Here is a 27,742-nt window from a genome sequence, read left to right as displayed (position 1 = left end):
TAACTTGCGCTTCAGAAGGATTTAATGTTATACAATATATCGAAAATAAGGATTATACTCAATGTATGTTAATCGAAAATATTATCAATATATTAAATAAGTATTTTACAATTCGTTTAGTATATATAATTTGTTGTTACGACTAAAAATATATCAAAAAAAGTTATATCGATAGTAACGCACCCGTTTTTACGCCAATTATTAAAACAATTATTAAAAAAGTGTACTTATTTGATTGTAAAATTTTTATTGTGATATGTGCTATTCAAAATTAATCGTAAAAAAATTCGGAGCTTTAGTATATATAATTTGTTGTTACGACTAAAAATATATCAAAAAAAGTTATATCGATAGTAACGCACCCGTTTTTACGCCAATTATTAAAACAATTATTAAAAAAGTGTACTTATTTGATGGTTAAATTTTTATTGTGATATGTGCTATTCAAAATTAATCGTAAAAAAATTCGGAGCAATCTACTATGTCTATAAAATCGAAGCGTATATGTATAAAATGATTGATAAATTACTTGTACCTACATATTAAATACGTCCTTTATTATTAAATATTATTTAAACTGTACCGAGTCAACCGAATGTAACGTGAATTATGTTTTAACCTCACTAGCTCGGAAGGGACTTTTTTATTCTTTAAAAACAGATAGATAAATAGCATTTTATCCACAAGAGTGCAAAGAATATTTGAAATCCGAACGTGTCATTAGTTTTTTAAATATAATTTCTTGTAAAGGCATGTCCCAGACACGACAATTTTCTACTTGTGCTCAAATTGTCTTAACAAATCATGTGATGCGAACGAAAAAAAATAATTTCATATCAAACAATTTTATACCATAAAAAACTAGAAATAGTACAAGAAATTATATTTTGACTCTTCCATTACATAATCTCAAAATGCGTGTAACGGAACGCACCCAATAGAATTTTGTGAAACTTTTGAAACTTTTGTGCTGTTGGTCGGTGCATCGTGGAAATTATGTTCCAGTTGTTTTTACTGCGTGTGTCCTCGTGTTAGTGAGCTGAAAATTTATGTGTTACCACACGGGATGCAAAGTTATTTTACCTCGTGTGTATTGGGACACTCTTTATGCTCAGAATTCTATTTTTGAACTACTCGCTTCGCTCAGGATTCTATTTTCGAACCTCTCGCTTCGCTCGTGGTTCAACCATAGAATCCATTCGCTAGCTCGTAGTTCAACCCTAGAATCCATTCGCTAGTTCGTGTTGCAATTCCACACTCGGTTAAAATACGACTTTGATCCCTTGTATAACAATAGTTATTTGTTTTACAAGGGGGCAAAAGTAGTTGTTTAACCGCACGTGCCAATATTGATACCTGAGCAAGCGAAAGATCCAATATTGAACCGCGAGCGTAGCGAGTGGTTCAAAAAGTGGAATCTTGAGCGTTGCGAGGGCATCAAGGCACGAAGGTTAAACAAACTTTGCCACCCGCGAGTGAAACAAAATTTTTCACTACACCAACACGAACAAAATACTGACTATAAAACATCAAACTAAATCAAATCCATCAATTTATTCAATATTTATCATTTATAGGTGAAATCTAGCAGCCAGATTAAGACATCGAGTTAAAATTTGTATGAAATCACTTTGCCCCCTTGTGGATAAAATGCAATTTTACTATCTGTTTTCGAATAGCAAAGAAAGACTTTACCAGTTGGTGTGGTGAAAATAACTATTTCACCACACTGACTCTTGATTGTTCGAAAACTGATAGCAAAATTGCATTTTATCCTTTTGCTCCTTAGGCTGGCCGATAGAATTGACCTTTTAAATTTATATGTTTATTTTTAATCATAAGTTGAAATACTTAGATTGGTGGATTTGATTATGTTTAATACTTAGTATTTATTCGTGTTGGTGTATTGAAAAATGTTGGCTTTCATTCGGTTGCAAAGTTTGTTTAACCTTCGTGCCTTGAAACCCTCGCAACGCTCAACATTCCACATTTCGAACCACGAGCATAGCGAGTATTAATATGTATGGTTATATACAGTAACTATAAATGAATGATTGGGGGGGAAGTTAAATGTGTAACAATTCGTTAGTTCACGGGGCCCGTCGCATTTCCTACTTTTGCCCTATGGGTAATCCGTCAGCGATTATACTGATTATATAGAATAGGACATAACAATAGGACGCTTGTTGAACTACTTTCTCATTGTTACAGATGCAACATTCTACAATCCGTGAAAATGGCATTGATCTATACGTATCAATTATTGTTGATGAGATTCAACCTGCTGGACGGACAGCGCAGCGAAAACGTTTTTGTACAGAATCAATTCTGCGTGATGCAAACCGAGTACGGAACCTCAACTGGTCTAATGCATGAATTGTGCATAATGGGGAGAATGGGCGCTTTTATGAGTTTCATGTACGTACTATGACTATGACGATTGGTGATGAGCACAGATATTTGTTCCTGAGTCATGGATGTTTTCTATGTATATAAATATGTATGTATCTATATAAGTTAATATATCGTCGCCTAGCACCCATAGTACAAGCTTAACTTAGTTTGGGGCTAATAGGTTGATCTGTGTAAGGTGTCCCCCAATATTTATTTATTATTTATATATACAATAACATAGGTTGTTTGATTCGTAGTATATAATGAAACGTTATTAATATGAGACTTACTTAGCGTAAGAACTTATAGTTCTTGTGTACTACTTCATTTTTCACGTTCTATCGAGATAGTTTACCACGGCATCGGCACTGATATCGTCGAGTACCTCTAATTAAATTCAAAACGTCCGTCACAGTTAAAAATAGGTAACAAATTGAATTCACGTTTGCCTCGGTCGGTACATTATAAATAGGTATTCTTTAACATAAATAAAGGCAATGAATTTTATAATTATAATTGATTATATACACACGTTTTATTCAAAAATATATTTTATTATCATATCTCTGATATAAAACTTTCTTTAGAAATATGGAATTTTCAATGAGGATCATAAACAGCTATTGTTGATATATTTATTATGTAATAAAATAACTAAACACTGCCTGTATAATGACAGACCTATACTTAATATAAATAACAGGCTGCCGAAAAATAAACCAATTTCAAACACATCGCATACTATACTAGGTAGTTAAGTTACCACTTCAGGTAGAAAATTACCTTTTCCAAATAGCGAACAATTAGTTTCGAGCTAGAGGCCAATAAAGATTATCTTATAACTAAACTGTTATAACAATTGGCGCATCTGGTTATCAATGGACCAACCTTGTTACCTGTTTTAAAAAAAATAAGCCTTTAAAATTTCAAGTCTCAATCCAGTGGTGAATATCGTGGTATTTTATTGAAACAATGGGAAGGGAGTTTAAATGAGGAAGAATTTGGCACAGATCCTTTCCTCCTTTTCCTTTTGGCATAGATTTAGAATGACAATAGTTATTTGTTTTACAAGGGGGCAAAGTAGTTGTTTAACCGCACGTGCTATTATTGATATAGCAAGCGAAAGGTTCCAGTATTGAACCGCGAGCGTAGCGAGTGGTTCAGAAAGTGGAATCCTGAGCGTTGCGAGGGTTTCAAGGCACGAAGGTTAAACATACTTTGCTACCGAGTGAAACACAAAATTTTTCACCACACCAACACGAACAAAATACTGACTATAAAACATCGAAATAAATCAAATACATCAATTTATTTAATATTTGTTATTCAAAATCATCATTTATAGGTAAATTCTACCAGCCAGCTTAAGACAAGACATTAAGTTAAAATTTGTATGAAATTACTTTGCACTCTTGTGGATAAAATGCAATTTTGCTATCTGTTTTCGAATAGCAAAATAAGCCTTTAACTGTTGGTGTGGTGAAAAGATATTTTTTCTAAAAAGATAAAACATCTTTGTCATTCTAAACTTTATGTGATTTCTCAAGTCAGCTTTTTTCATTTATTAAACATTTTATTTTCATGAATTTATTTAAAAATGATTCCAGAAAGAATAGATAGATCTTATCACACAAAATTTCATACAAAACGATGTCTTAACTCAACACTTCAAGGCAACGTTAAATAACTTGCTGTTTTTTGAGTTACTTATCATAACTTTATCTTAATTCGATAGCTTGTAATAATATTCGTTTACACACACTGAAACCTACAAGAAATTTGTCAGTAGACTAAACATCAATAAATTTCTGACAGTCAATCTTAAAAATCAAATTGAATTGATTTATTTTTCACAAATATTAAAAAATAACTATTCGGTCAGAGTCTCAGGGTGCGTAGCCGAATGGCACAAACGCTCACGATACGAAACGCTAGTAGATATCTATCCCTATCGCCCTTGCGTATTGGCGCGACAGAGCCGGACTACGTTTCGTTTTCGTTTGGCGTCGGAGAGTGAGTACTTCCGAACGTAGTCTCAACAAAAAGGGAAACTACACTCTCTGTCTCATTTATAGTGGTTACACTTGTCTACAAACTCACCTACCATAATTACCACCAAGTTTTAAGAGAGAAGGCTAAATTTTTATAAGAAAAGCCTGCTGTGCTATGTGACGCAAAATACACGATCTGGAAACTTTAATGACTTCCACAAATACTACAAAATTTTCGCTATCTATGAGATTCTACAAATCGGACACTAGAGTGTCTAACACATCTTTTTAATCTTTTATACAATATTTCCAAAAATATAGCTAAGTGTATAAAGTCACATAGCAAGCGCAATTCCAAAACTGCTGTTAACAGGAAGATACTGTATTTATGTGATTTATAGCAGTTAGCGATTATAGGAAGAATCAATGTATGGGCATCGCATACCTTCTTTTGCTAAAACCTGTAATACTGAAATGAGCTCGACGCTGTTTTGGAGCACATGTATTTAGAAATAAAATCATCAATTGAAATATTTGTCATAAATACTAAATAATACCACTTTGATCACTTTTTCCATACATGCAGGCCAATACTCCAAACTCGGGCACTGGTGCATCTGAGGATGAGTGGAAGCCTGAGGATTACAGGCCAAGCAAGCAAAATATTAATGACATCAAGACACCTAAGGGGAATGAGCCGGTAAATAATTATCTCACATACCACTGATAAATTCATTAATTTAAATAATTTAGAATGTGTCCACGTACTTCGGTAGCTGACTGTTCATGTGTCTGTTAGTTAAATAATTATGTAGAATATTTATAGTTACTGATTATTCGCATTTTTTAATTCAGGTGCCGATTGGAGAGGGATACGCAACAGTGCCAGCCAGGGTCCTTAAGCAAATTGATTGGAGATCATACACTAGTGCGACAAGGAAACTGTTGACTTCGGTGTTTACACGCCGGTAACTTTTTTTGTTATTATATTATAAGTATAATATAGAGGTATAATAATTTAATACTTATAATTATTTTAATATTACTTGTTTTTGTGTATTTTATGTTATACTAATTTTATAAATTTTTTGTAGAGAGTTAGCGACTCATTCATTGACCGGGAAATCTTCTCCTGCCTTCCCGGGAAAACCTGCGAAGAAACGTCTCGATCCCGAGCTCGTCAATGACATCGTGCAGATTGTCGTTGAAAAATCAAAGGTCAACGCAAGCTTGGTGCGGTAAGTCCTACCGAAATATTTATTGTACTCCAATAGTCATAACGCGAAAAATATAATGTTGCTTTGCTTATGCTTTTTGTTTTTTTGCTTTGCTTTTTTGTTTTTTTGCTTTGCTTGTTTGATTTATTGCCTTGCTTGTTTGCTTTAGCTTTTGCGTGCTTGGGAGCACTCTCTGCCCGCAGCTCGGCCTGCGGCCTCGCGTGCTTGGGAGCCTGTCAGACACGCTCCGGGCCTTCGGCCCTCCGCGTAGTTACTGTGGGGGTTGTAGCGAAGTTGGAGCTTAAACACGACCCAATAGTAAAAGTGTCTTGAGAAGCTCACGACGGGCCTGCGGCCTGCGGCCTCCGGCCCGTCGTTTCGCTCTCTAAGACACTTTTACTATTGGGTCGTGTTTAAGCTCAACTTCCCGGTCCGCCGGCGAGTCGATCAGGGACGCTCCGGGCCTTCGGCCCTACGCGGAGCTCGGCCTTCGGCCTTCGCTGGGTTTCGAAGCTCCGCGTCGGGCCTTCGGCCCGCCGCTTCGCTTATTAAGATACTTTTTGTTATTGTTTTGCTTGGGAGCACAGTCTGTACACAGCTCGGCCTGCGGCCTTCGCGTGCTTGGGAGCACTCTGCCCGCAGCTCGGCCTGCGGCCTTCGCGTGCTTGGGAGCCTGTCAGACACGCTCCGGGCCTTCGGCCCTCCGCGTAGTTACTGTGGGGGTTGTAGGGAAGTTGGAGCTTAAACACGACCCAATAGTAAAACTGTCTTGAGAAGCTCACGACGGGCCTGCGGCCTGCGGCCTCCGGCCCGTCGTTTCGCTTCTCTAAGACACTTTTACTATTGGGTCGTGTTTAAACTCGAACTTCCCGGTCCGCCGGCGAGCCGATCAGGGACGCTCCGGGCCTTCGGCCCTACGCGGAGCTCGGCCTTCGGCCTTCGCTGGGTTTCGAAGCCCGCCGCTTCGCTTATTTAGATACTTTTTGTTATTGTTTTCTTGGGAGCACAGTCTGCACGCAGCTCGGCCTGCGGCCTTCGCGTGCTTGGGAGCACTCTGCCCGCAGCTCGGCCTGCGGCCTTCGCGTATTTGGGAGCCTGTCAGACACGCTCCGGGCCTTCGGCCCTCCGCGTAGTTACTGTGGGGATTGTAGGATTTGTAGGGAAGTTGGACCTCCGGCCTGCGGCCTCCGGCCCGCCGCGTCGCTTTTTAGACACTTTTACTTATATTTTCTTGCTTGGGAGCACTGTCTGTACGCAGCTCGGAACTTGGACCGGAGCAATGACCGTCGGGCTGTAGAACGCTCCCTCAGGCTGGTAGGGAAATTTGACTTTGTCCCCTCTCGCCACCGTTTTTGACTTTTCCAAAAAATTTTTTTTCTCATTTCTATTTTTGGCCCCCGCTCTTACCACGTGCCAAATTTGAACGCGCTCGGACCGAAAATAAAAAAAAAATTCAAAGTCGGCCATTTTGAAATTTTGTAAATGCCATTCGATGGACCTCAGATAACTGTACAACATTAGTTTAAGCACTATTAACCTTTTTCCTACCGTTACGGAGCTATGGGGATTTAAAAAAAACCTTCATACAAACTGGTAGGGAAATTTGACTTTGTCCCCTCTCGCCACCGTTTTTGACTTTTCCAAATTTTTTTTTCTCATTTCTATTTTTGGCCCCCGTTCTTACCACGTGCCAAATTTGAACGCGCTCGGACCGAAAATAAAAAAAAAAATTTTCAAAGTCGGCCATTTTGAAATTTTGTAAATGCCATTCGATGGACCTCAGATAACTGTACAACATTAGTTCAAGCACTATTAACCTTTTCCCTACCGTTACGGAGCTATGGGGATTTAAAAAAAGGACCTCCATACAAATTTCAATTGGCCTTCAAAGGGCGCCATTTTGAATTTTTCAAAATTTTCTTTTTGTATACTAATCTTGGGGTGGCTGTCTACCCGTGTGCAAAATTTCAGCGCGCTCGGACCATTTTGAAATTTTTCAAAAAAAAAGTCGGCCATTTTGATTTTTTTTTAATGCCATTCGATGGACCTCGGGTGACTGTATAACATTTGTTTGAGCACTTTTCACTTCTTTGTACCGTTACGGAGATATGGTAATTAAAAGAAAAACCTCCATTCAAATTTCAATTGGCCCTCAAAGGCCGCCATTTTGAATTTTTCAAAATTTTCTTTTTGAATACTAATCTTAGCGCGACCGTCCACCCGTGTGCCTAATCTCAGCGCGCTAGGACCATTTTGAAAATTTTCAAAAAAAAAAAAAAAAAGTCGGCCATTTTGATTTTTTTTTAATGCAACTTTTTTCTACTCGGATACCTGTATGACATTTGGTCGAGCACCCCGGATATCTCTTACGGTTTAAAAGTTGCCATACAAAATAAAAGTGGCCAGTTTTCCCACATTTGTAGCACTTTTCAATTTTTTTTTATTTCATTCGAATCAAGGCCGCTTGGAGATTCTACGACCAAAATTTGAGCACTCCACGATAAATTTGAAAAATTGTCAAAAAAAAAAGTCGGCCATTTTGAAAAAAAAATGGCGGCGTCAAAAACTGCCCAGGGTCCTCTATGATGTGCTGATGAGAGCAAAATGTACCGCAGTCGTCAAAAGAATAAAAATAAACGCCTGTCGAACCAAGAAAACTTTCCTTCATCGCCGCATAATGATTAATGAAACTTTTTCTTGTTTAGATAACAAGAACATATCATAAAACCTACCTACTTAAACCTTTGTAGTTTTTTTATTTAAGAAAGCATGAATTTTATTATTGTACTAAAAGTTTTATATTTTTAACGAACTTAGAATATAAGTATGAAGTATGAACTAACTAGCTGTATTGTAACTTATAAATTTTACATTTAATTGTAAGAAAATTATGGAATCCCAGTGCAATTAGCTTAGTATATTTGATTATTTATCTTAAATTACATTCATGTAATAAATAATAATTTATAAATTTATAAATATTTACATTTTTATGTGTATGTCTCTTTTAAATCAATAAGATTGCCTGACTTTAAAGGGTACCTCATTAAAATGAACACATGCGATACATATATCAATTTGTATCATCTAATAGTTTAAATCGATATTAGGTAGCGTAGTAGTTTTCATTAATGATTAGTAATTTACCAGATGTTGGTATGTTTTATTTATTTTTGCTGTAAGTTTATTTCAACTACTCAATTTATTTTGTATAATTTCATATAGGTACAATATCTCTTTCTTGTTTAATGGCCAAAATCAAGTATAACGCAACTGATATATTTATATATTCTTATTTTTCATAAGTCCACGAAATTACGTAGCATAGAAGTTGTTATTAATTGTAAGTACTTTTCTAGAATTAAAGTTTGACTGTTTTTGCTGCATATTACCTAAGGTTATTTTTACAATTTTATTTTGTCTTTACACTGTACTTAATTATTATATTAGATCAAGAAATTTTTGTATAGTGTAATATGTATATTTAATTAAATAATAAATTCATTAACAATTATAAATAAATTTGTGGGCACTACAATTATCATACTTGTTTCATTCCACCCCATGCGATGAACTGATGATATTGTCGTCATTTTTAGGAGACAATGCATGGCATTCTGATTATGACTAAAGTAAAAGTATCTCGTAAAGTAATTTACATTACCAATAAAAAATGTTATACCTATCAACTTGTAACTGTCGAATGAAAAGCTCAGTACAGGTTAAAATTATTTTGTTATATTTGTAACATCAACGCCTACTTGCCTTAGAAATATTAGAGGGATTAGATAATTAGACAATCTTTATTGGCCTCTAGCACTAAAGCAATTATTCGCTTATTTGGAATTTGGAAAGGTGAACTTTTTACCTGGGGTAGTAACCTACTTATGCTGTGTGATTCTATGATTGAAGCTAAGGCAGTGAATTCTATAAGCACAATTAATTATATAGGTACACATGGTTTATCGGAAACTTAATACATACTTATATAGATATTACTGACAGCATAGAAAAATGTTACAGAAAGAAAATGTTTTCTGTAGTTCTAAATACAAACGAGCAATTTTGGACTGTTTATAGGGCACTAAACTAAGTATAAGTCATGTTAGATCGGGCCCCATTTAATAAACATTACAATTCAACAAATATGTAAAAAAGTGACATATTTGTAAAGTTTTGCTACAAGTGCTGTTCAATAAAACCTACAAATAAGTAAGACACCTACAATTAAATAACGTACAATTGTAGCCATTGTAAAAGCCGTCCAATAAACATTTAAATATGTAAAAAAACGCCTGTAGTTTACAACGACAATATTGTATTTACAAATTTGTAATGGTAACTTACAACTGTAAGTTTCCTCCAAGTTCTTAATAAAAGGTAGTCATTTTATTAAAAAAATATACTAGATTGGTTTACCTTTTTACTGTTTAACATTAAGTATGGAAGGGCGAGCAATTAGTGCTTGCACCTCCTATACGTATCCTTTGCAGGATTACGATATAGCGCAAGACATGGTGCTGCCATCTATACAACTAGAGAACAAATCAAATTATTTTATTGAATATTTTTCGATTTGTTCTTTTTTCAAGTAGTCACACTACTATATATAAATTATAAATTTAAATAGATATCATACACGAAAGAAAAAACGACAGGGCCCACTGGTGGCCGAGCCGGGAATCGAACCCGGGTCTTCAGCTTACGCGGCTAACGTCCTCACCACTAGACCACCCGCCCGCCGCGGTACCCAACGAAATTTCTCTAGTGTATGTTATCTCTGATAAGGCTAGGCGCCTTTGACCAACTCTAAGAGCGAGCAATTAGTGCTTGCACCTCCTATACGTATCCTTTGCAGGATTACGTTTTTTTTTTTTAGAAAGATTTTATGGACTGGTTACGAGACCTTTAAGCCAAGTCTTTAATTTTATAATAAGTCACTGAGTACACTGCAGTATTGTTATGATTAGGTTATTAAAGATTTATCACTGTATTTTTAATGAACTTATAAATTGGTTTGTATGTTTGAACGTCTTTTAGTAGAATATTAAGCGCAGGCGGGTGGGAAGAAAAATCATTATTTCGAAACAATTCACACTGGCAAATAATAAACTATAGTTCTTTTATTAAGTATTTATAAAATTGCAACAACGAGTTACGACACTTACGAGATCATTTGAAGTTTGTTTGACGTTTTGAAGGAAATACGTAGATTTGTGCTATCAAAATATTGTATAATAGTCCTTAGTGTATGGCAATAGATGTAATTTTAGTTCGGTAGGATTTTTTGTTTCTTAATGTTGGTAACCATAGCTTGCATGGGTGGTCATACTACACAGTGACGACGGGCCGATCCTAGGTATGCTTATATGCTTCGATTTTATACTCATCGGTTGTTGAGATTTGTTAAAGACAAATTTTGAAGTAGACAATAAAAATTTAATAAAAATAAAAGAAAATAAACATAATTATGAGTTATATAATTTGTCTGTTATTATTCCTAACAATTTAAGAAACTAATTATTGAGATACTTAAATAATGCGATAATTTCCAATTTTAAACCGACTTCCAAATCTAAAAATGTAGACGTTATCAATGCGTTTGTATGTTTTTCTTTTTAACCCCTGACGCAAAAACGACGGGGTGTTATAAGTTTGACGTGTCTGTCTGTCTGTCCGTCTGTCTGTCTGTTTGTCTGTCTGTCTGTCTGTCTGTCTGTCTGTCTGTCTGTCTGTCTGTCTGTCTGTCTATCTGTCTGTCTATCTGTCTGTCTGTCTGTCTGCCTGTCTGTCTGTCTGTCTGTCTGTTTGTCTGTCTGTCTGTCTGTCTGTGTGTGTGTCTGTCTGTGGCATCGTAGCTCCCGAACGGATGAACCGATTTCGATTTAGTTTTTTTTTGTTTGAAAACTGAGTAAGTCGGGAGTGTTCTTAGCCATGTTTCATGAAAACCGGTCTACTATGTCGCGGTCGGGGGTTTTTTCAAAATTGTAATTTTGTGGTTAGGTTATCATTATTATTTTGATATCCCCCGTTTCATATTTTTAACGTTTTTTTTTTCAACTAATTGGAAAGATGTTGTTAATTCCTACATTAAAGTACAGTTTTTTTTTCGACAAAGTGGGCGAGGAACATCACCTGCATATAAGTAAGTACCTACCTTTCTCTATGCGTAGTGTATATCTTCAGTTTTCAGGAATCTAATAGATATCGCTACTATGTATAATATTCGAATTATATTTATATTAGGCTCCCTATGATTCAACGCAGTCAATCCGTTAATAGGTCCCAATAGTATCTAAAATAAAATCATAATAATAATCATTATAGTTATTTACCCAACTTTATTTAATTACCTAATACCTAAAGTCTGGCAAAACACTGTTAACAACACAAATAACATGCTGCCGAAAAATATACCAATTTCAATCACATAGCATACTATACTAGGTAGTTAAGTTACTACTCCAGGTAAAACGTTTACCTTTTCCAAATAGCGAACAATTAGTTTAAAGCTAGAGGCCAATAAAGATTATCTTATAACTAAACTGTTATAACAATTGGCGCATCTGGTTATCAATGGACGAACCTTTGTTACCTGGTTTGAAAAATAAGCCTCTAAAATTTCAAGTCTCAACCAGTGGTATTTTATTGAAACAATGGGAAGGGAGTTTACATGAAGAAGAATTTGGCATAGATCATTCAGTATACATCTGTGTCTTTAACCAGAGGGTTGCTTGAAAGCTAGTGTGAATTTCAAATAGTTTGTCCATTAGAGTTTGTGCTGTTCTCAATCATCTTACTGGGTGAGTATTATTTTCTTACTGTGTTTAACTTATTATTTAATTTTATAATTGAAATTTGTTAATTTATTGTATTTGTTATTTAGTACGTTAGGTAAAGTGTGTAGAACTTGTGAGACTGTGGGTATTACTATGTGGGCCGATATAGTCGTACTGCAACTTGTAGGTATAGTAACTGCAGGTCGACTGCACGTCAGAGTCGTCGGCGTGCAGTTTCCATATACATACATATTATGTTACAGTTGAATTTCAGTCCGTCTGTATCAGGCCCTTGTGAGTATGTCATTTTACTGTTGTTATGCGTCCGGGCTTAAAAGTTATTAAACGAGACCCATATAATTCCATAAAACGAAGATTGTACTATTAATAAAATCGCCGCTAACTCGGCTTGGTCTTTTCCTACTTTATTTTTCAATATTGAGAAAATCCTACTAAACACCAATTTTTAATGGTTGTCTCAATTTCTATTTTCATTTGTACCTGTATGAAGACTTCAAAATATTGAAAAGAATTTTACTTATATAAAATGGACATAATTAAAAACATCACGAAATATGACTATGGTTCTGCGATAGATATATTAAAATATGTGAATAAGTAAAACTTACTGTTTTATGAACTTCCTCTATGAAATTATCGTTTATTTTTAATAATTCGATACTTTTTACAATAAATGTTTAAAATTTTTATAAATAAAGAGGACTGTTTTTACTTTAATCTTTAACCAATCTTGTTTTAGTAAAATATGTCGGTTCAGTCGTTTGACGCATCTTACTCATCCATGGAGCTTAACGCCGCCCACGCCTTACTGCAGCTTCAGTGCGCCCCAGGGGGTGCGAAGTTGGAGATAGAGGGCGCTGCTACTCTATTTCTGAATTGCCCTCGTACTCCTAAGACTCTCGTAAGAATGAAATTTAATATGTATTACTTTTAAACATATATTTGTATGTATTATTATGTGACGCCTGCGTAATACGTAGATTTAATTTATACATATACAAATTTATCTAATGCATATATGTATACATACATGTATTTGTAATTAATAACTAATAAAGTTAATTTTTTTAATCTTATTAATTTTAGTCTGAGTCCAAAACGACACGTGACCAGGGGACACAAACTGATGGCGATGAATTGATTTCGGATATGTGTGAGACAATAAAATCTTTACGCAAACAGCTAAAGGAAGCTCTCGAGAGTTCACCTCCTTCTAGGGCTGAAAAACCAGATGCTGATGTTGCTACCGATGAAGATGAAAGAATAATCAGCAATCAGCAGAAAACTGCCCTAATACAAAATCATAGAAGAAACCATAAGCGAAGCTCGAGTTCTTGTATTACGGTAATTCATTTAATATTTCAATTATATATATCGTTGCCTTCAGGTTTTCATACCCACAACACAAGCCTTCTTGAGCTTACCGTGGGCCTCAGTCAATCTGTGTAAGAATGTCCTATTATATTTATTTATTTAATTATTTATTTTATATCTGTCCTTGATGATTTATAATTAATAACAATACATTAATCAATATGTCATTATTCTTATACATATTTATGAATAATTCATCAATTGAAATATTTGTCATAAATACTAAATAATACCACTTTGATCACTTTTTTCCATACATGCAGGCCAATAATCCAAACTCGGACACTGGTGCATCTGAGGATGAGTGGAAGCCTGAGGATTACAGGCCAAGCAAGCAAAATATTAATGACATCAAGACACCTAAGGGGAATGAGCCGGTAAATAATTATCTCACATACCACTGATAAATTTAAATAATTTACAATGTGTCCACGTATTGTACTTCGGTAGCTGACCGTTCATGTGTCTGTTAGTTAAGTATGTAGAATATTTATAGTTACTGACTATTCGCATTTTTTTAATTCAGGTGCCGATTGGAGAGGGATACGCAACAGTACCAGCCAGGGTCCTTAAGCAAATTGATTGGAGATCATACACTAGTGCGACAAGGAAACTGTTGACTTCGGTGTTTACACGCCGGTAACTTTTTTTTTGTCATTATATTATAAGTATAATATAGAGGTATAATAATATAATACTTATAATTATTTTAATATTACTTGTTTTTGTGTATTTTATGTTATACTAATTTTATATATTTTTTGTAGAGAGTTAGCGACTCATTCATTGACCGGGAAATCTTCTCCTGCCTTCCCGGGAAAACCTGCGAAGAAACGTCTCAATCCCGAGCTCGTCAATGACATCGTGCAGACTGTCGTTGAAAAATCAAAGGTCAACGCAAGCTTGGTGCGGTAAGTCCTACCGAAATATTTATTGTACTCCAATAGTCATAACGCGAAAAATATGATGTTACATATTTTACAAAAATATTTACGATGTGCTTATTTTATTTTTAGAACGAGTATAACTACGAAATGTGCTGATGAGAGCAAAATGTACCGCAATCGTCAAAAAAATAAAAAGAACCAAGAAAACTTTCCTCCATCGCCGCATAATGATAAATGAAACTTCTTCTTGTTTAGATAACATGAACTAAACATTCAACCTACCTACTTAAACCTTTGTAGTTTTTTTATTTAAGAAAGCAAAAACTTTATTATTGTACTAAAAGTTTTATATTTTTAACGAACTTAGAATATAGGGATGAACTAACTAGCTGTAATGTAACTTATAAATTTTACATTTAATTTTAAGAAAATTATGCAATCCCAGTGCAATTAGCTTAGTATATTTGATTATCTATCTCAAATTGTATTCATATAACGAATAATAATTTATAAATATTTGCAATTTTATGTGTATGTCTCTTTTAAATCAATAAGATTGCCTGACTTTAAAGGGTACTTAATTAAAATGAAGACATGCGATACATATATATAAATTTCTATCATATAATAATTTAAATCTACGATATTAGGTAGCGTAGTAGTTTTCATTAATGATTAGTAATTTACCATAAGGTATGTTTTAATTAGTTTTACTGTAAGATAATTTCAACTACTTAATTTATTTTGTATAATTTCGTATAGGTACAATATCGCTTTCGAGTTTAATGGCCAAAATCAAGTATAACGCGTGTGATATATTTATATATTCTTATTTTTCATAAGTCTACGAAATTACGTAGCATAGTAGTTGTTATTAATTTTAAGTACTTTTCTAGAATTAAAGTTTGACTGTTTTTGCTGCATGTTACTTAAGGTTATTTTTACAATTTTATTTTGTCTTTACACTGTAATTAATTATTATATTAGATCAAGAAATTGTTGTATAGTGTAACATGTATATTTAATTAAATAATAAATTAATTAACAATTATAAATAAATTTGTGGGCACTACAATTATCAAACTTGTTTCATTCCACCCCATGTGATGAACTGATGATATTGTCGTCATTTTTAGGAAACAATGCATGGCATTCTGCTTATGACTAAAGTAAAAGTATCTCGAAAATAATTTACATTACCAATAAAAAATGTTGTACCTAGGTGTTGTACCTGTGGAATGAAAAGCTAAGTGCAGGTTAAAAATCTTTTGTTATGTTTGTAACATCAAGGCCTACTTGCCTTAGAAATATTAGAGGGATTAGATAATTAGTGTTAGTCGGTCGGGGTTTTTTTTTTTTCAAAATTTTAATTTTTATGGTTAGGTTATTCTGGTAGCAGCTCGTTGTGTGTAGCCGGGTCAAAGTTCTAACCTTATCCACTTTTCTGGTAAATAACTAAAAAATCTTATTTATTGTACATTTTTCACAAGCTTTTAATTTGATTCTAACTTGCGCTTCAGAAGGATTTAATGTTATACAATATATCGAAAATAAGGATTATACTCAATGTATGTTAATCGAAAATATTATCAATATATTAAATAAGTATTTTACAATTCGTTTAGTATATATAATTTGTTGTTACGACTAAAAATATATCAAAAAAAGTTATATCGATAGTAACGCACCCGTTTTTACGCCAATTATTAAAACAATTATTAAAAAAGTGTACTTATTTGATTGTTAAATTTTTATTGTGATATGTGCTATTCAAAATTAATCGTAAAAAAATTCGGAGCTTTAGTATATATAATTTGTTGTTACGACTAAAAATATATCAAAAAAAGTTATATCGATAGTAACGCACCCGTTTTTACGCCAATTATTAAAACAATTATTAAAAAAGTGTACTTATTTGATGGTTAAATTTTTATTGTGATATGTGCTATTCAAAATTAATCGTAAAAAAATTCGGAGCAATCTACTATGTCTATAAAATCGAAGCGTATATGTATAAAATGATTGATAAATTACTTGTACCTACATATTAAATACGTCCTTTATTATTAAATATTATTTAAACTGTACCGAGTCAACCGAATGTAACGTGAATTATGTTTTAACCTCACTAGCTCGGAAGGGACTTTTTTATTCTTTAAAAACAGATAGATAAATAGCATTTTATCCACAAGAGTGCAAAGAATATTTGAAATCCGAACGTGTCATTAGTTTTTTAAATATAATTTCTTGTAAAGGCATGTCCCAGACACGACAATTTTCTACTTGTGCTCAAATTGTCTTAACAAATCATGTGATGCGAACGAAAAAAAATAATTTCATATCAAACAATTTTATGCCATAAAAAACTAGAAATAGTACAAGAAATTATATTTTGACTCTTCCATTACATAATCTCAAAATGCGTGTAACGGAACGCACCCAATAGAATTTTGTGAAACTTTTGAAACTTTTGTGCTGTCGGTCGGTGCATCGTGGAAATTATGTTCCAGTTGTTTTTACTGCGTGTGTCCTCGTTTTAGTGAGCTGAAAATTTATGTGTTACCACACGGGATGCAAAGTTATTTTACCTCGTGTGTATTGCGACACTCTTTATGCTCAGAATTCTATTTTTGAACTACTCGCTTCGCTCAGGATTCTATTTTCGAACCTCTCGCTTCGCTCGTGGTTCAACCATAGAATCCATTCGCTAGCTCGTAGTTCAACCCTAGAATCCATTCGCTAGTTCGTGTTGCAATTCCACACTCGGTTAAAATACGACTTTGATCCCTTGTATAACAATAGTTATTTGTTTTACAAGGGGGCAAAGTAGTTGTTTAACCGCACGTGCCAATATTGATACCTGAGCAAGCGAAAGATCCAATATTGAACCGCGAGCGTAGCGAGTGGTTCAAAAAGTGGAATCTTGAGCGTTGCGAGGGCATCAAGGCACGAAGGTTAAACAAACTTTGCCACCCGCGAGTGAAACAAAATTTTTCACTACACCAACACGAACAAAATACTGACTATAAAACATCAAACTAAATCAAATCCATCAATTTATTCAATATTTATCATTTATAGGTGAAATCTAGCAGCCAGATTAAGACATCGAGTTAAAATTTGTATGAAATCACTTTGCCCCCTTGTGGATAAAATGCAATTTTACTATCTGTTTTCGAATAGCAAAGAAAGACTTTACCAGTTGGTGTGGTGAAAATAACTATTTCACCACACTGACTCTTGATTCTTCGAAAACTGATAGCAAAATTGCATTTTATCCTTTTGCTCCTTAGGCTGGCCGATAGAATTGACCTTTTAAATTTATATGTTTATTTTTAATCATAAGTTGAAATACTTAGATTGGTGGATTTGATTATGTTTAATACTTAGTATTTATTCGTGTTGGTGTATTGAAAAATGTTGGCTTTCATTCGGTTGCAAAGTTTGTTTAACCTTCGTGCCTTGAAACCCTCGCAACGCTCAACATTCCACATTTCGAACCACGAGCATAGCGAGTATTAATATGTATGGTTATATACAGTAACTATAAATGAATGATTGGGGGGGAAGTTAAATGTGTAACAATTCGTTAGTTCACGGGGCCCGTCGCATTTCCTACTTTTGCCCTATGGGTAATCCGTCAGCGATTATACTGATTATATAGAATAGGACATAACAATAGGACGCTTGTTGAACTACTTTCTCATTGTTACAGATGCAACATTCTACAATCCGTGAAAATGGCATTGATCTATACGTATCAATTATTGTTGATGAGATTCAACCTGCTGGACGGACAGCGCAGCGAAAACGTTTTTGTACAGAATCAATTCTGCGTGATGCAAACCGAGTACGGAACCTCAACTGGTCTAATGCATGAATTGTGCATAATGGGGAGAATGGGCGCTTTTATGAGTTTCATGTACGTACTATGACTATGACGATTGGTGATGAGCACAGATATTTGTTCCTGAGTCATGGATGTTTTCTATGTATATAAATATGTATGTATCTATATAAGTTAGTATATCGTCGCCTAGCACCCATAGTACAAGCTTAACTTAGTTTGGGGCTAATAGGTTGATCTGTGTAAGGTGTCCCCCAATATTTATTTATTATTTATATATACAATAACATAGGTTGTTTGATTCGTAGTATATAATGAAACGTTATTAATATGAGACTTGCTTAGCGTAAGAACTTATAGTTCTTGTGTACTACTTCATTTTTCACGTTCTATCGAGATAGTTTACCACGGCATCGGCACTGATATCGTCGAGTACCTCTAATTAAATTCAAAACGTCCGTCACAGTTAAAAATAGGTAACAAATTGAATTCACGTTTGCCTCGGTCGGTACATTATAAATAGGTATTCTTTAACATAAATAAAGGCAATGAATTTTATAATTATAATTGATTATATACACACGTTTTATTCAAAAATATATTTTATTATCATATCTCTGATATAAAACTTTCTTTAGAAATATGGAATTTTCAATGAGGATCATAAACAGCTATTGTTGATATATTTATTATGTAATAAAATAACTAAACACTGCCTGTATAATGACAGACCTATACTTAATATAAATAACAGGCTGCCGAAAAATAAACCAATTTCAAACACATCGCATACTATACTAGGTAGTTAAGTTACCACTTCAGGTAGAAAATTACCTTTTCCAAATAGCGAACAATTAGTTTCGAGCTAGAGGCCAATAAAGATTATCTTATAACTAAACTGTTATAACAATTGGCGCATCTGGTTATCAATGGACCAACCTTGTTACCTGTTTTAAAAAAAATAAGCCTTTAAAATTTCAAGTCTCAATCCAGTGGTGAATATCGTGGTATTTTATTGAAACAATGGGAAGGGAGTTTAAATGAGGAAGAATTTGGCACAGATCCTTTCCTCCTTTTCCTTTTGGCATAGATTTAGAATGACAATAGTTATTTGTTTTACAAGGGGGCAAAGTAGTTGTTTAACCGCACGTGCTATTATTGATATAGCAAGCGAAAGGTTCCAGTATTGAACCGCGAGCGTAGCGAGTGGTTCAAAAAGTGGAATCCTGAGCGTTGCGAGGGTTTCAAGGCACGAAGGTTAAACAAACTTTGCTACCGAGTGAAACACAAAATTTTTCACCACACCAACACGAACAAAATACTGACTATAAAACATCGAAATAAATCAAATACATCAATTTATTTAATTTTTATTATTCAAAATCATCATTTATAGGTAAATTCTACCAGCCAGCTTAAGATTTAAGACATTAAGTTAAAATTTGTATGAAATTACTTTGCACTCTTGTGGATAAAATGCAATTTTGCTATCTGTTTTCGAATAGCAAAATAAGCCTTTAACTGTTGGTGTGGTGAAAAGATATTTTTCTAAAAAGATAAAACATCTTTGTCATTCTAAACTTTATGTGATTTCTCAAGTCAGCTTTTTTCATTTATTAAACATTTCATTTTCATGAATTTATTTAAAAATGATTCCAGAAAGAATAGATAGATCTTATCACACAAAATTTCATACAAAACGATGTCTTAACTCAACACTTCAAGGCAACGTTAAATAACTTGCTGTTTTTTGAGTTACTTATCATAACTTTATCTTAATTCGATAGCTTGTAATAATATTCGTTTACACACACTGAAACCTACAAGAAATTTGTCAGTAGACTAAACATCAATAAATTTCTGACAGTCAATCTTAAAAATCAAATTGAATTGATTTATTTTTCACAAATATTAAAAAATAACTATTCGGTCAGAGTCTCAGGGTGCGTAGCCGAATGGCACAAACGCTCACGATACGAAACGCTAGTAGATATCTATCCCTATCGCCCTTGCGTATTGGCGCGACAGAGCCGGACTACGTTTCGTTTTCGTTTGGCGTCGGAGAGTGAGTACTTCCGAACGTAGTCTCAACAAAAAGGGAAACTACACTCTCTGTCTCATTTATAGTGGTTACACTTGTCTACAAACTCACCTACCATAATTACCACCAAGTTTTAAGAGAGTAGGCTAAATTTTTATAAGAAAAGCCTGCTGTGCTATGTGACGCAAAATACACGATCTGGAAACTTTAATGACTTCCACAAATACTACAAAATTTTCGCTATCTATGAGATTCTACAAATCGGACACTAGAGTGTCTAACACATCTTTTTAATCTTTTATACAATATTTCCAAAAATATAGCTAAGTGTATAAAGTCACATAGCAAGCGCAATTCCAAAACTGCTGTTAACAGGAAGATACTGTATTTATGTGATTTATAGCAGTTAGCGATTATAGGAAGAATCAATGTATGGGCATCGCATACCTTCTTTTGCTAAAACCTGTAATACTGAAATGAGCTCGACGCTGTTTTGGAGCACATGTATTTAGAAATAAAATCATCAATTGAAATATTTGTCATAAATACTAAATAATACCACTTTGATCACTTTTTCCATACATGCAGGCCAATACTCCAAACTCGGGCACTGGTGCATCTGAGGATGAGTGGAAGCCTGAGGATTACAGGCCAAGCAAGCAAAATATTAATGACATCAAGACACCTAAGGGGAATGAGCCGGTAAATAATTATCTCACATACCACTGATAAATTCATTAATTTAAATAATTTAGAATGTGTCCACGTACTTCGGTAGCTGACTGTTCATGTGTCTGTTAGTTAAATAATTATGTAGAATATTTATAGTTACTGATTATTCGCATTTTTTAATTCAGGTGCCGATTGGAGAGGGATACGCAACAGTGTCAGCCAGGGTCCTTAAGCAAATTTATTGGAGATCATACACTAGTGCGACAAGGAAACTGTTGACTTCGGTGTTTACACGCCGGTAACTTTTTTTGTTATTATATTATAAGTATAATATAGAGGTATAATAATTTAATACTTATAATTATTTTAATATTACTTGTTTTTGTATATTTTATGTTATACTAATTTTATAAATTTTTTGTAGAGAGTTAGCGACTCATTCATTGACCGGGAAATCTTCTCCTGCCTTCCCGGGAAAACCTGCGAAGAAACGTCTCGATCCCGAGCTCGTCAATGACATCGTGCAGATTGTCGTTGAAAAATCAAAGGTCAACGCAAGCTTGGTGCGGTAAGTCCTACCGAAATATTTATTGTACTCCAATAGTCATAACGCGAAAAATATAATGTTACATATTTTATTTTACAAAAATATTTAATGTGCTTATTTTATTTTTAGAACGACTATAACTACGAAATGTGCTGATGAGAGCAAAATGTACCGCAGTCGTCAAAAGAATAAAAATAAACGCCTGTCGAACCAAGAAAAACTTTCCTCCATCGCCGCATAATGATTAATGAAACTTCTTCTTGTTTAGATAACAAGAACATATCATAAAACCTACCTACTTAAACCTTTGTAGTTTTTTTATTTAAGAAAGCATGAATTTTATTATTGTACTAAAAGTTTTATATTTTTAACGAACTTAGAATATAAGTATGAAGTATGAACTAACTAGCTGTATTGTAACTTATAAATTTTACATTTAATTGTAAGAAAATTATGGAATCCCAGTGCAATTAGCTTAGTATATTTGATTATTTATCTTAAATTGTATTCATGTAATAAATAATAATTTATAAATTTATAAATATTTACATTTTTATGTGTATGTCTCTTTTAAATCAATAAGATTGCCTGACTTTAAAGGGTACCTCATTAAAATGAACACATGCGATACATATATCAATTTGTATCATCTAATAGTTTAAATCTACGATATTAGGTAGCGTAGTAGTTTTCATTAATGATTAGTAATTTACCAGATGTTGGTATGTTTTATTTATTTTTGCTGTAAGTTTATTTCAACTACTCAATTTATTTTGTATAATTTCATATAGGTACAATATCTCTTTCTTGTTTAATGGCCAAAATCAAGTATAACGCAACTGATATATTTATATATTCTTATTTTTCATAAGTCCACGAAATTACGTAGCATAGAAGTTGTTATTAATTGTAAGTACTTTTCTAGAATTAAAGTTTGACTGTTTTTGCTGCATATTACCTAAGGTTTTTTTACAATTTTATTTTGTCTTTACACTGTACTTAATTATTATATTAGATCAAGAAATTTTTGTATAGTGTAATATGTATATTTAATTAAATAATAAATTCATTAACAATTATAAATAAATTTGTGGGCACTACAATTATCATACTTGTTTCATTCCACCCCATGCGATGAACTGATGATATTGTCGTCATTTTTAGGAGACAATGCATGGCATTCTGATTATGACTAAAGTAAAAGTATCTCGTAAAGTAATTTACATTACCAATAAAAAATGTTGTACCTATCAACTTGTAACTGTCGAATGAAAAGCTCAGTACAGGTTAAAATTATTTTGTTATATTTGTAACATCAACGCCTACTTGCCTTAGAAATATTAGAGGGATTAGATAATTAGACAATCTTTATTGGCCTCTAGCACTAAAGCAATTATTCGCTTATTTGGAATTTGGAAAGGTGAACTTTTTACCTGGGGTAGTAACCTACTTATGCTGTGTGATTCTATGATTGAAGCTAAGGCAGTGAATTCTATAAGCACAATTAATTATATAGGTACACATGGTTTATCGGAAACTTAATACATACTTATATAGATATTACTGACAGCATAGAAAAATGTTACAGAAAGAAAATGTTTTCTGTAGTTCTAAATACAAACGAGCAATTTTGGACTGTTTATAGGGCACTAAACTAAGTATAAGTCATGTTAGATCGGGCCCCATTTAATAAACATTACAATTCAACAATTATGTAAAAAAGTGACATATTTGTAAAGTTTTGCTACAAGTGCTGTTCAATAAAACCTACAAATAAGTAAGACACCTACAATTAGATAACGTACAATTGTAGCCATTGTAAAAGCCGTCCAATAAACATTTAAATATGTAAAAAAACGCCTGTAGTTTACAACGACAATATTGTACTTACAAATTTGTAATGGTAACTTACAACTGTAAGTTTTCTCCAAGTTCTTAATACGAGTAAAAGGTAGTCATTTTATTAAAAAAATATACTAGATTGGTTTACCTTTTTACTGTTTAACATTAAGTATGGAAGGGCGAGCAATTAGTGCTTGCACCTCCTATACGTATCCTTTGCAGGATTACGATATAGCGCGAGACATGGTGCTGCCATCTATACAACTAGAGAACAAATCAAATTATTTTATTGAATATTTTTCGATTTGTTCTTTTTTCAAGTAGTTACACTACTATATATAAATTATAAATTTAAATAGATATCATACACGAAAGAAAAAACGACAGGGCCCACTGGTGGCCGAGCCGGGAATCGAACCCGGGTCTTCAGCTTACGCGGCTAACGTCCTCACCACTAGACCACCCGCCCGCCGCGGTACCCAACGAAATTTCTCTAGTGTATGTTATCTCTGATAAGGCTAGGTGCCTTTGACCAACTCTAAGGGCGAGCAATTAGTGCTTGCACCTCCTATACGTATCCTTTGCAGGATTACGTTTTTTTTTTTTGAAGATTTTATGGCCTGGTTACGAGACCTTTAAGCCAAGTCTTTTATTTTATAATAAGTCACTGATTACACTGCAGTATTGTTATGATTAAGTTATTAAAGATTTATCACTGTATTTTTAATGAACTTATAAATTGGTTTGTATGTTTGAACGTCTTTTAGTAGAATATTACTGCCGTCCTATCACTAGAACCCCTCTAAGCTGCATATTACCAGTTTTTATTTGGATAAATATTCTTAAATAGGAAAGAATTCCCCATCGACTGGTCTTGGAATCATATTTTTATCATTTTTAGTTACCGAGATACAGAGTCGACATACCTCGCTAAGTGCACTATTTTATAACCCTTTTCAATAGTATAAAACCGCAAACCCACATTTGTCTTCTATAACTTATATTAAAGCGCTTAGCAGTTGTTTATCTTCATAGTTTTATCACACGATACATAACTATAACAACGTTACTTGACATAAGCTTCATAAATTCCCATTAAAGCCGTTTAATTGCGTAATTACATTTTATAACATTCACTTTTTTAAATAAAATACTACGCTTAAACACGGCTAAAGTCCTTTAACCGTGTATTTAAAGACTTTCATTGTAATTTCAGCATAGCTGGGCATTAACTCGTTAATCCGTTAATCGTTAAATAACGAAGTTAACATTTCGGTTAACGGATTAACTTTTAAGTTAACTTTAAAAAATGTTAACGGATTCGTTAACTTCCGTTAAATTTCATCGAGTCCGTTAATCGTTAATCCAGAACCCCAAGCGGCTCGCTGCGCCGCAAAAACCACGTCCTAACTGCATGTTAATTATAAGATGTAATGTTTTGAAAAGAAGTTGCCCGCCGAGTTTCTTGCCGGTCCCATAGTGGATACCCCCCTCCCAACTGAGGGGGGACTGAAATCTTCTCGAGGCTGAGGCGTAGGGTTAGAGCCGGCGTAGCTTTATTTGACGTTCATATGCGCATTGTAATATGCCTACTTGAAAAATAAATATTTCATTTTCATTTTTTTTTTACTGCTACTTTAAAAGCCCGTAGTACGGCCTAACCTAGGATTTATCGGTAAAAGCAGATCCGTCGGTTGTAAACAATCGAAAGACCAATTGGCGACTTTGGATCACTTATTCGAGATCTTCTAAATCTTAATTAGGCGTGCTAGATCGATCACTAACCTGGGAATAGAGTGCAATCATCAGCCATGACAGACAAATCGCACAACCGACGAATCGAGTTAGAGTCCGGCGCGGGCCTTAGATTACTCTACCAAGTTATCGTGGCCCACAGCATCGAGTTGTCATCTCAAATCTCAATCTGAAGAACCGACGCACCACGATCGCGACCGCATGAATGACCCGATAATTACCAATCCGAAGTAAAACCTAGGATTTAGCCAACCAACGGCGGTAAAAGCCCGAAGAGACCGTAATTATTACATTTCGGTTTTTTACCGATTGGCGTCACAGGTTTTAATGGTTTTTGGTGGATACTGAGTAAATACAAATACATAATACCTACAGTGAAGTCCTATTTTTATGACGTGTTAACGGATTATCGATTAACTTTAACTTCCGTTAAATCTACCGAAATGTATCGCTTTAACGATTAACGAAGTTAACTTTTTAAGTAACGGATTAACGATTATCGAAGTTAACTATTTGATTAACGGTGCCCAGCTATGAATTTCGGTTACAAATACATCACTAAAACCTAGTTACTGCGCTTTACGGTGAATTTATTACTAAAAAATATTCATAATGCCACACTGAAACAGGACAAACCAGCAAAGCTACGCTAAAACCCCGCTAGTTGTAAAAGTATACCATCCAAAGTTATTGCGCCAGTCCGACCAGGGTGGCTAGCCGAATGGCACAATCGCTCACGAAACGCTCACGAAACGAAGCGCTAGTAGATATCTATCTCTATCGGGCCCCGTAGCCGAATGGCATTTCTCCGACGCCAAACGAAAGCGATACGCCGCTGGCTCTGTCGCGCCAATACGCAAGCGCGATAGAGATAGATATCTACTAGCGCTTCGTTTCGTGAAGCGCTTCGTAGTCGACGGCTCGCGCGCAGAAGGTTGTGCGAAGGCTGTAGTGACAATGAACATTTTCTCCTTAAAATGTTAAGAAACCGAAGACCGGGTAAGTGTTAAATATCTTTTTTTTAAGGTTTTTTTTTCAAGCACAACTTGCGTTTTGCTAACGTATTATCACACGTTTGCCGCGACAAGTAAATACCTAACTCATAAGTTATTCGATCAAGAGCCCAGTTAAAACAATTGTATACAAATAAAGCGTAAACAAAAAAGTCAAGAAATTACATTGTACCATCCTATTGCTATGTAGGCATTGCCATAGCCACATACATTTTGTAAGCATTTATTAACCTTACAATGTTTTAGTACCCATGTAGGTATGGATTACTTGCGCAACATTATATTACCGTCAAGCTGATTTAATAATGCAGTCAAAAATCAAATTAATTAATGTTATTGCTTTTAGGCTTGTTACGAACTTCAGGATACAAACGATAACAGAGATCTGCGAATAAAATGAATACCGAAAAACCGACCACAAGTCATCACACCAGCAGTAAGTTTAATAAATGTAGAACAGAAGGGGATTGCTCAACTCGATCTTTACCAAGGAACATTCTATCGTTGTGTATTGTTTCAAGAATTTTTGAGATTGATACCTCAGAATTCTTTGCCTAACTTAGCCACGTCGAACGTTTCTGCTTTAATTTTCAATGCTGACGAAAATACATCAATTTTAAAACTCCCTTTTACTGGTCCAAGCTAAAACCGTTGCTGGAGATCATCGAATTTGGGTTTATCCTTCGTTGTAACAAAATCGAACAACGTTTACTTCTTTAATCATTCGTAAAATGCTTCTCATCTTGATATAAGGAAAGAAGGTTTTTGACTATTCCGTCGCAGACGCATTGAAACTACAAGTGATGACTCGAAAGAAGAAGAACTCTATACCTAACATGTAAAAATTGTAAAATGACAACATATGTATCATCCAAAATGAAGCTTTATCTTGATTTATCCGCTCCAATTCATACAAAAAACAGAGAAACAGACTTAAATTTAACCTAGTTAATACAATTTTAAGCAACGATGCACCTGATTTTACCAGAAATTGTTAACAAAGATCTCTATATTGATTCTAGTTTAAAGAAAAAAAAAAAAGATGTATGATATATAAGTATTCTGCTGTACCAATTCATTCAGACCCTTCAAATCCAGAAGTTTTACATACAGAAAAGGAGGACTGACCTACACATAAGTACATATAACCATTTATCGATGTAGAACCACCGTCGATATAGAGCACTACACTCGTAATATTAATATTAATAATACAACTGTCGAAAATCAAACGCACAAAAAAAGAAAAATACATTTTAAGAAGAACGGAATCAAGCAAAAAGAGAGAAAATTATTATGTCAAACAATCCTAAATGTATTTTGAATTTTTGAAGTATAAAATAAATAAAGATTGCTATTTTC

General features: G+C 34.1%; 3 protein-coding genes and 2 non-coding genes across 5 annotated transcripts; 3 read left to right on the top strand and 2 right to left on the bottom strand.

Annotated features, from left to right (window-relative positions):
- The first annotated feature begins 4,719 nt into the window (after positions 1 to 4,719).
- Positions 4,720 to 5,627, top strand: LOC125231364 (protein insensitive-like). The gene is made up of 3 exons (XM_048136810.1): positions 4,720 to 5,085; positions 5,241 to 5,353; positions 5,480 to 5,627. The coding sequence occupies exons 1-3, from the start codon at positions 4,966 to 4,968 to the stop codon at positions 5,625 to 5,627; spliced, it is 381 nt and encodes a 126-aa protein (XP_047992767.1). The 5' UTR covers positions 4,720 to 4,965.
- A 4,643-nt stretch (positions 5,628 to 10,270) lies between these two features.
- Trnat-cgu lies at positions 10,271 to 10,342 on the bottom strand. The gene has a single exon. It is a non-coding gene; the product is annotated as a tRNA-Thr (tRNA).
- Positions 10,343 to 13,220: 2,878 nt separating this feature from the next.
- On the top strand, positions 13,221 to 15,185 carry LOC125230806 (protein insensitive-like). Its single transcript, XM_048136029.1, has 6 exons — positions 13,221 to 13,303; positions 13,489 to 13,746; positions 14,040 to 14,153; positions 14,303 to 14,415; positions 14,544 to 14,687; positions 14,793 to 15,185. The coding sequence occupies exons 2-6, from the start codon at positions 13,552 to 13,554 to the stop codon at positions 14,899 to 14,901; spliced, it is 675 nt and encodes a 224-aa protein (XP_047991986.1). The 5' UTR covers positions 13,221 to 13,303; positions 13,489 to 13,551; the 3' UTR covers positions 14,902 to 15,185.
- Positions 15,186 to 18,387: 3,202 nt separating this feature from the next.
- LOC125231363 lies at positions 18,388 to 22,011 on the top strand. The gene is made up of 6 exons (XM_048136809.1): positions 18,388 to 18,585; positions 21,140 to 21,253; positions 21,409 to 21,429; positions 21,471 to 21,521; positions 21,648 to 21,791; positions 21,900 to 22,011. Exons 1-6 carry the CDS (start codon positions 18,404 to 18,406, stop codon positions 22,009 to 22,011), a joined length of 624 nt encoding a protein of 207 aa, XP_047992766.1. The 5' UTR covers positions 18,388 to 18,403.
- A 1,998-nt stretch (positions 22,012 to 24,009) lies between these two features.
- Positions 24,010 to 24,081, bottom strand: Trnat-cgu. Its single transcript has one exon. It is a non-coding gene; the product is annotated as a tRNA-Thr (tRNA).
- Between the last annotated feature and the right edge of the window lie 3,661 nt (positions 24,082 to 27,742).

Source organism: Leguminivora glycinivorella, chromosome 11 (genome assembly GCF_023078275.1).
Source record: "Leguminivora glycinivorella isolate SPB_JAAS2020 chromosome 11, LegGlyc_1.1, whole genome shotgun sequence".
NCBI lineage: Eukaryota > Metazoa > Arthropoda > Insecta > Lepidoptera > Tortricidae > Leguminivora > Leguminivora glycinivorella.
This window is presented reverse-complemented; position numbering and strand designations above follow the sequence as displayed.

Bases quoted from the DNA above. Each gene is read 5' to 3' on its own strand.
- LOC125231363 (XM_048136809.1), top strand. From the start codon at position 18,404: ATGGCATTGATCTATACGTATCAATTATTGTTGATGAGATTCAACCTG. The intron at 18,586-21,139 runs GTACGTACTATG...CCATACATGCAG, and splicing joins GGCGCTTTTATGAGTTTCAT to GCCAATACTCCAAACTCGGG. The intron at 21,792-21,899 runs GTAAGTCCTACC...TTTTATTTTTAG, and splicing joins GTCAACGCAAGCTTGGTGCG to AACGACTATAACTACGAAAT.
- LOC125230806 (XM_048136029.1), top strand. From the start codon at position 13,552: ATGTGTGAGACAATAAAATCTTTACGCAAACAGCTAAAGGAAGCTCTC. The intron at 14,154-14,302 runs GTAAATAATTAT...TTTTTAATTCAG, and splicing joins CACCTAAGGGGAATGAGCCG to GTGCCGATTGGAGAGGGATA. The intron at 14,416-14,543 runs GTAACTTTTTTT...TATTTTTTGTAG, and splicing joins ACTTCGGTGTTTACACGCCG to AGAGTTAGCGACTCATTCAT.
- LOC125231364 (XM_048136810.1), top strand. From the start codon at position 4,966: ATGCAGGCCAATACTCCAAACTCGGGCACTGGTGCATCTGAGGATGAG. The intron at 5,086-5,240 runs GTAAATAATTAT...TTTTTAATTCAG, and splicing joins CACCTAAGGGGAATGAGCCG to GTGCCGATTGGAGAGGGATA. The intron at 5,354-5,479 runs GTAACTTTTTTT...AATTTTTTGTAG, and splicing joins ACTTCGGTGTTTACACGCCG to AGAGTTAGCGACTCATTCAT.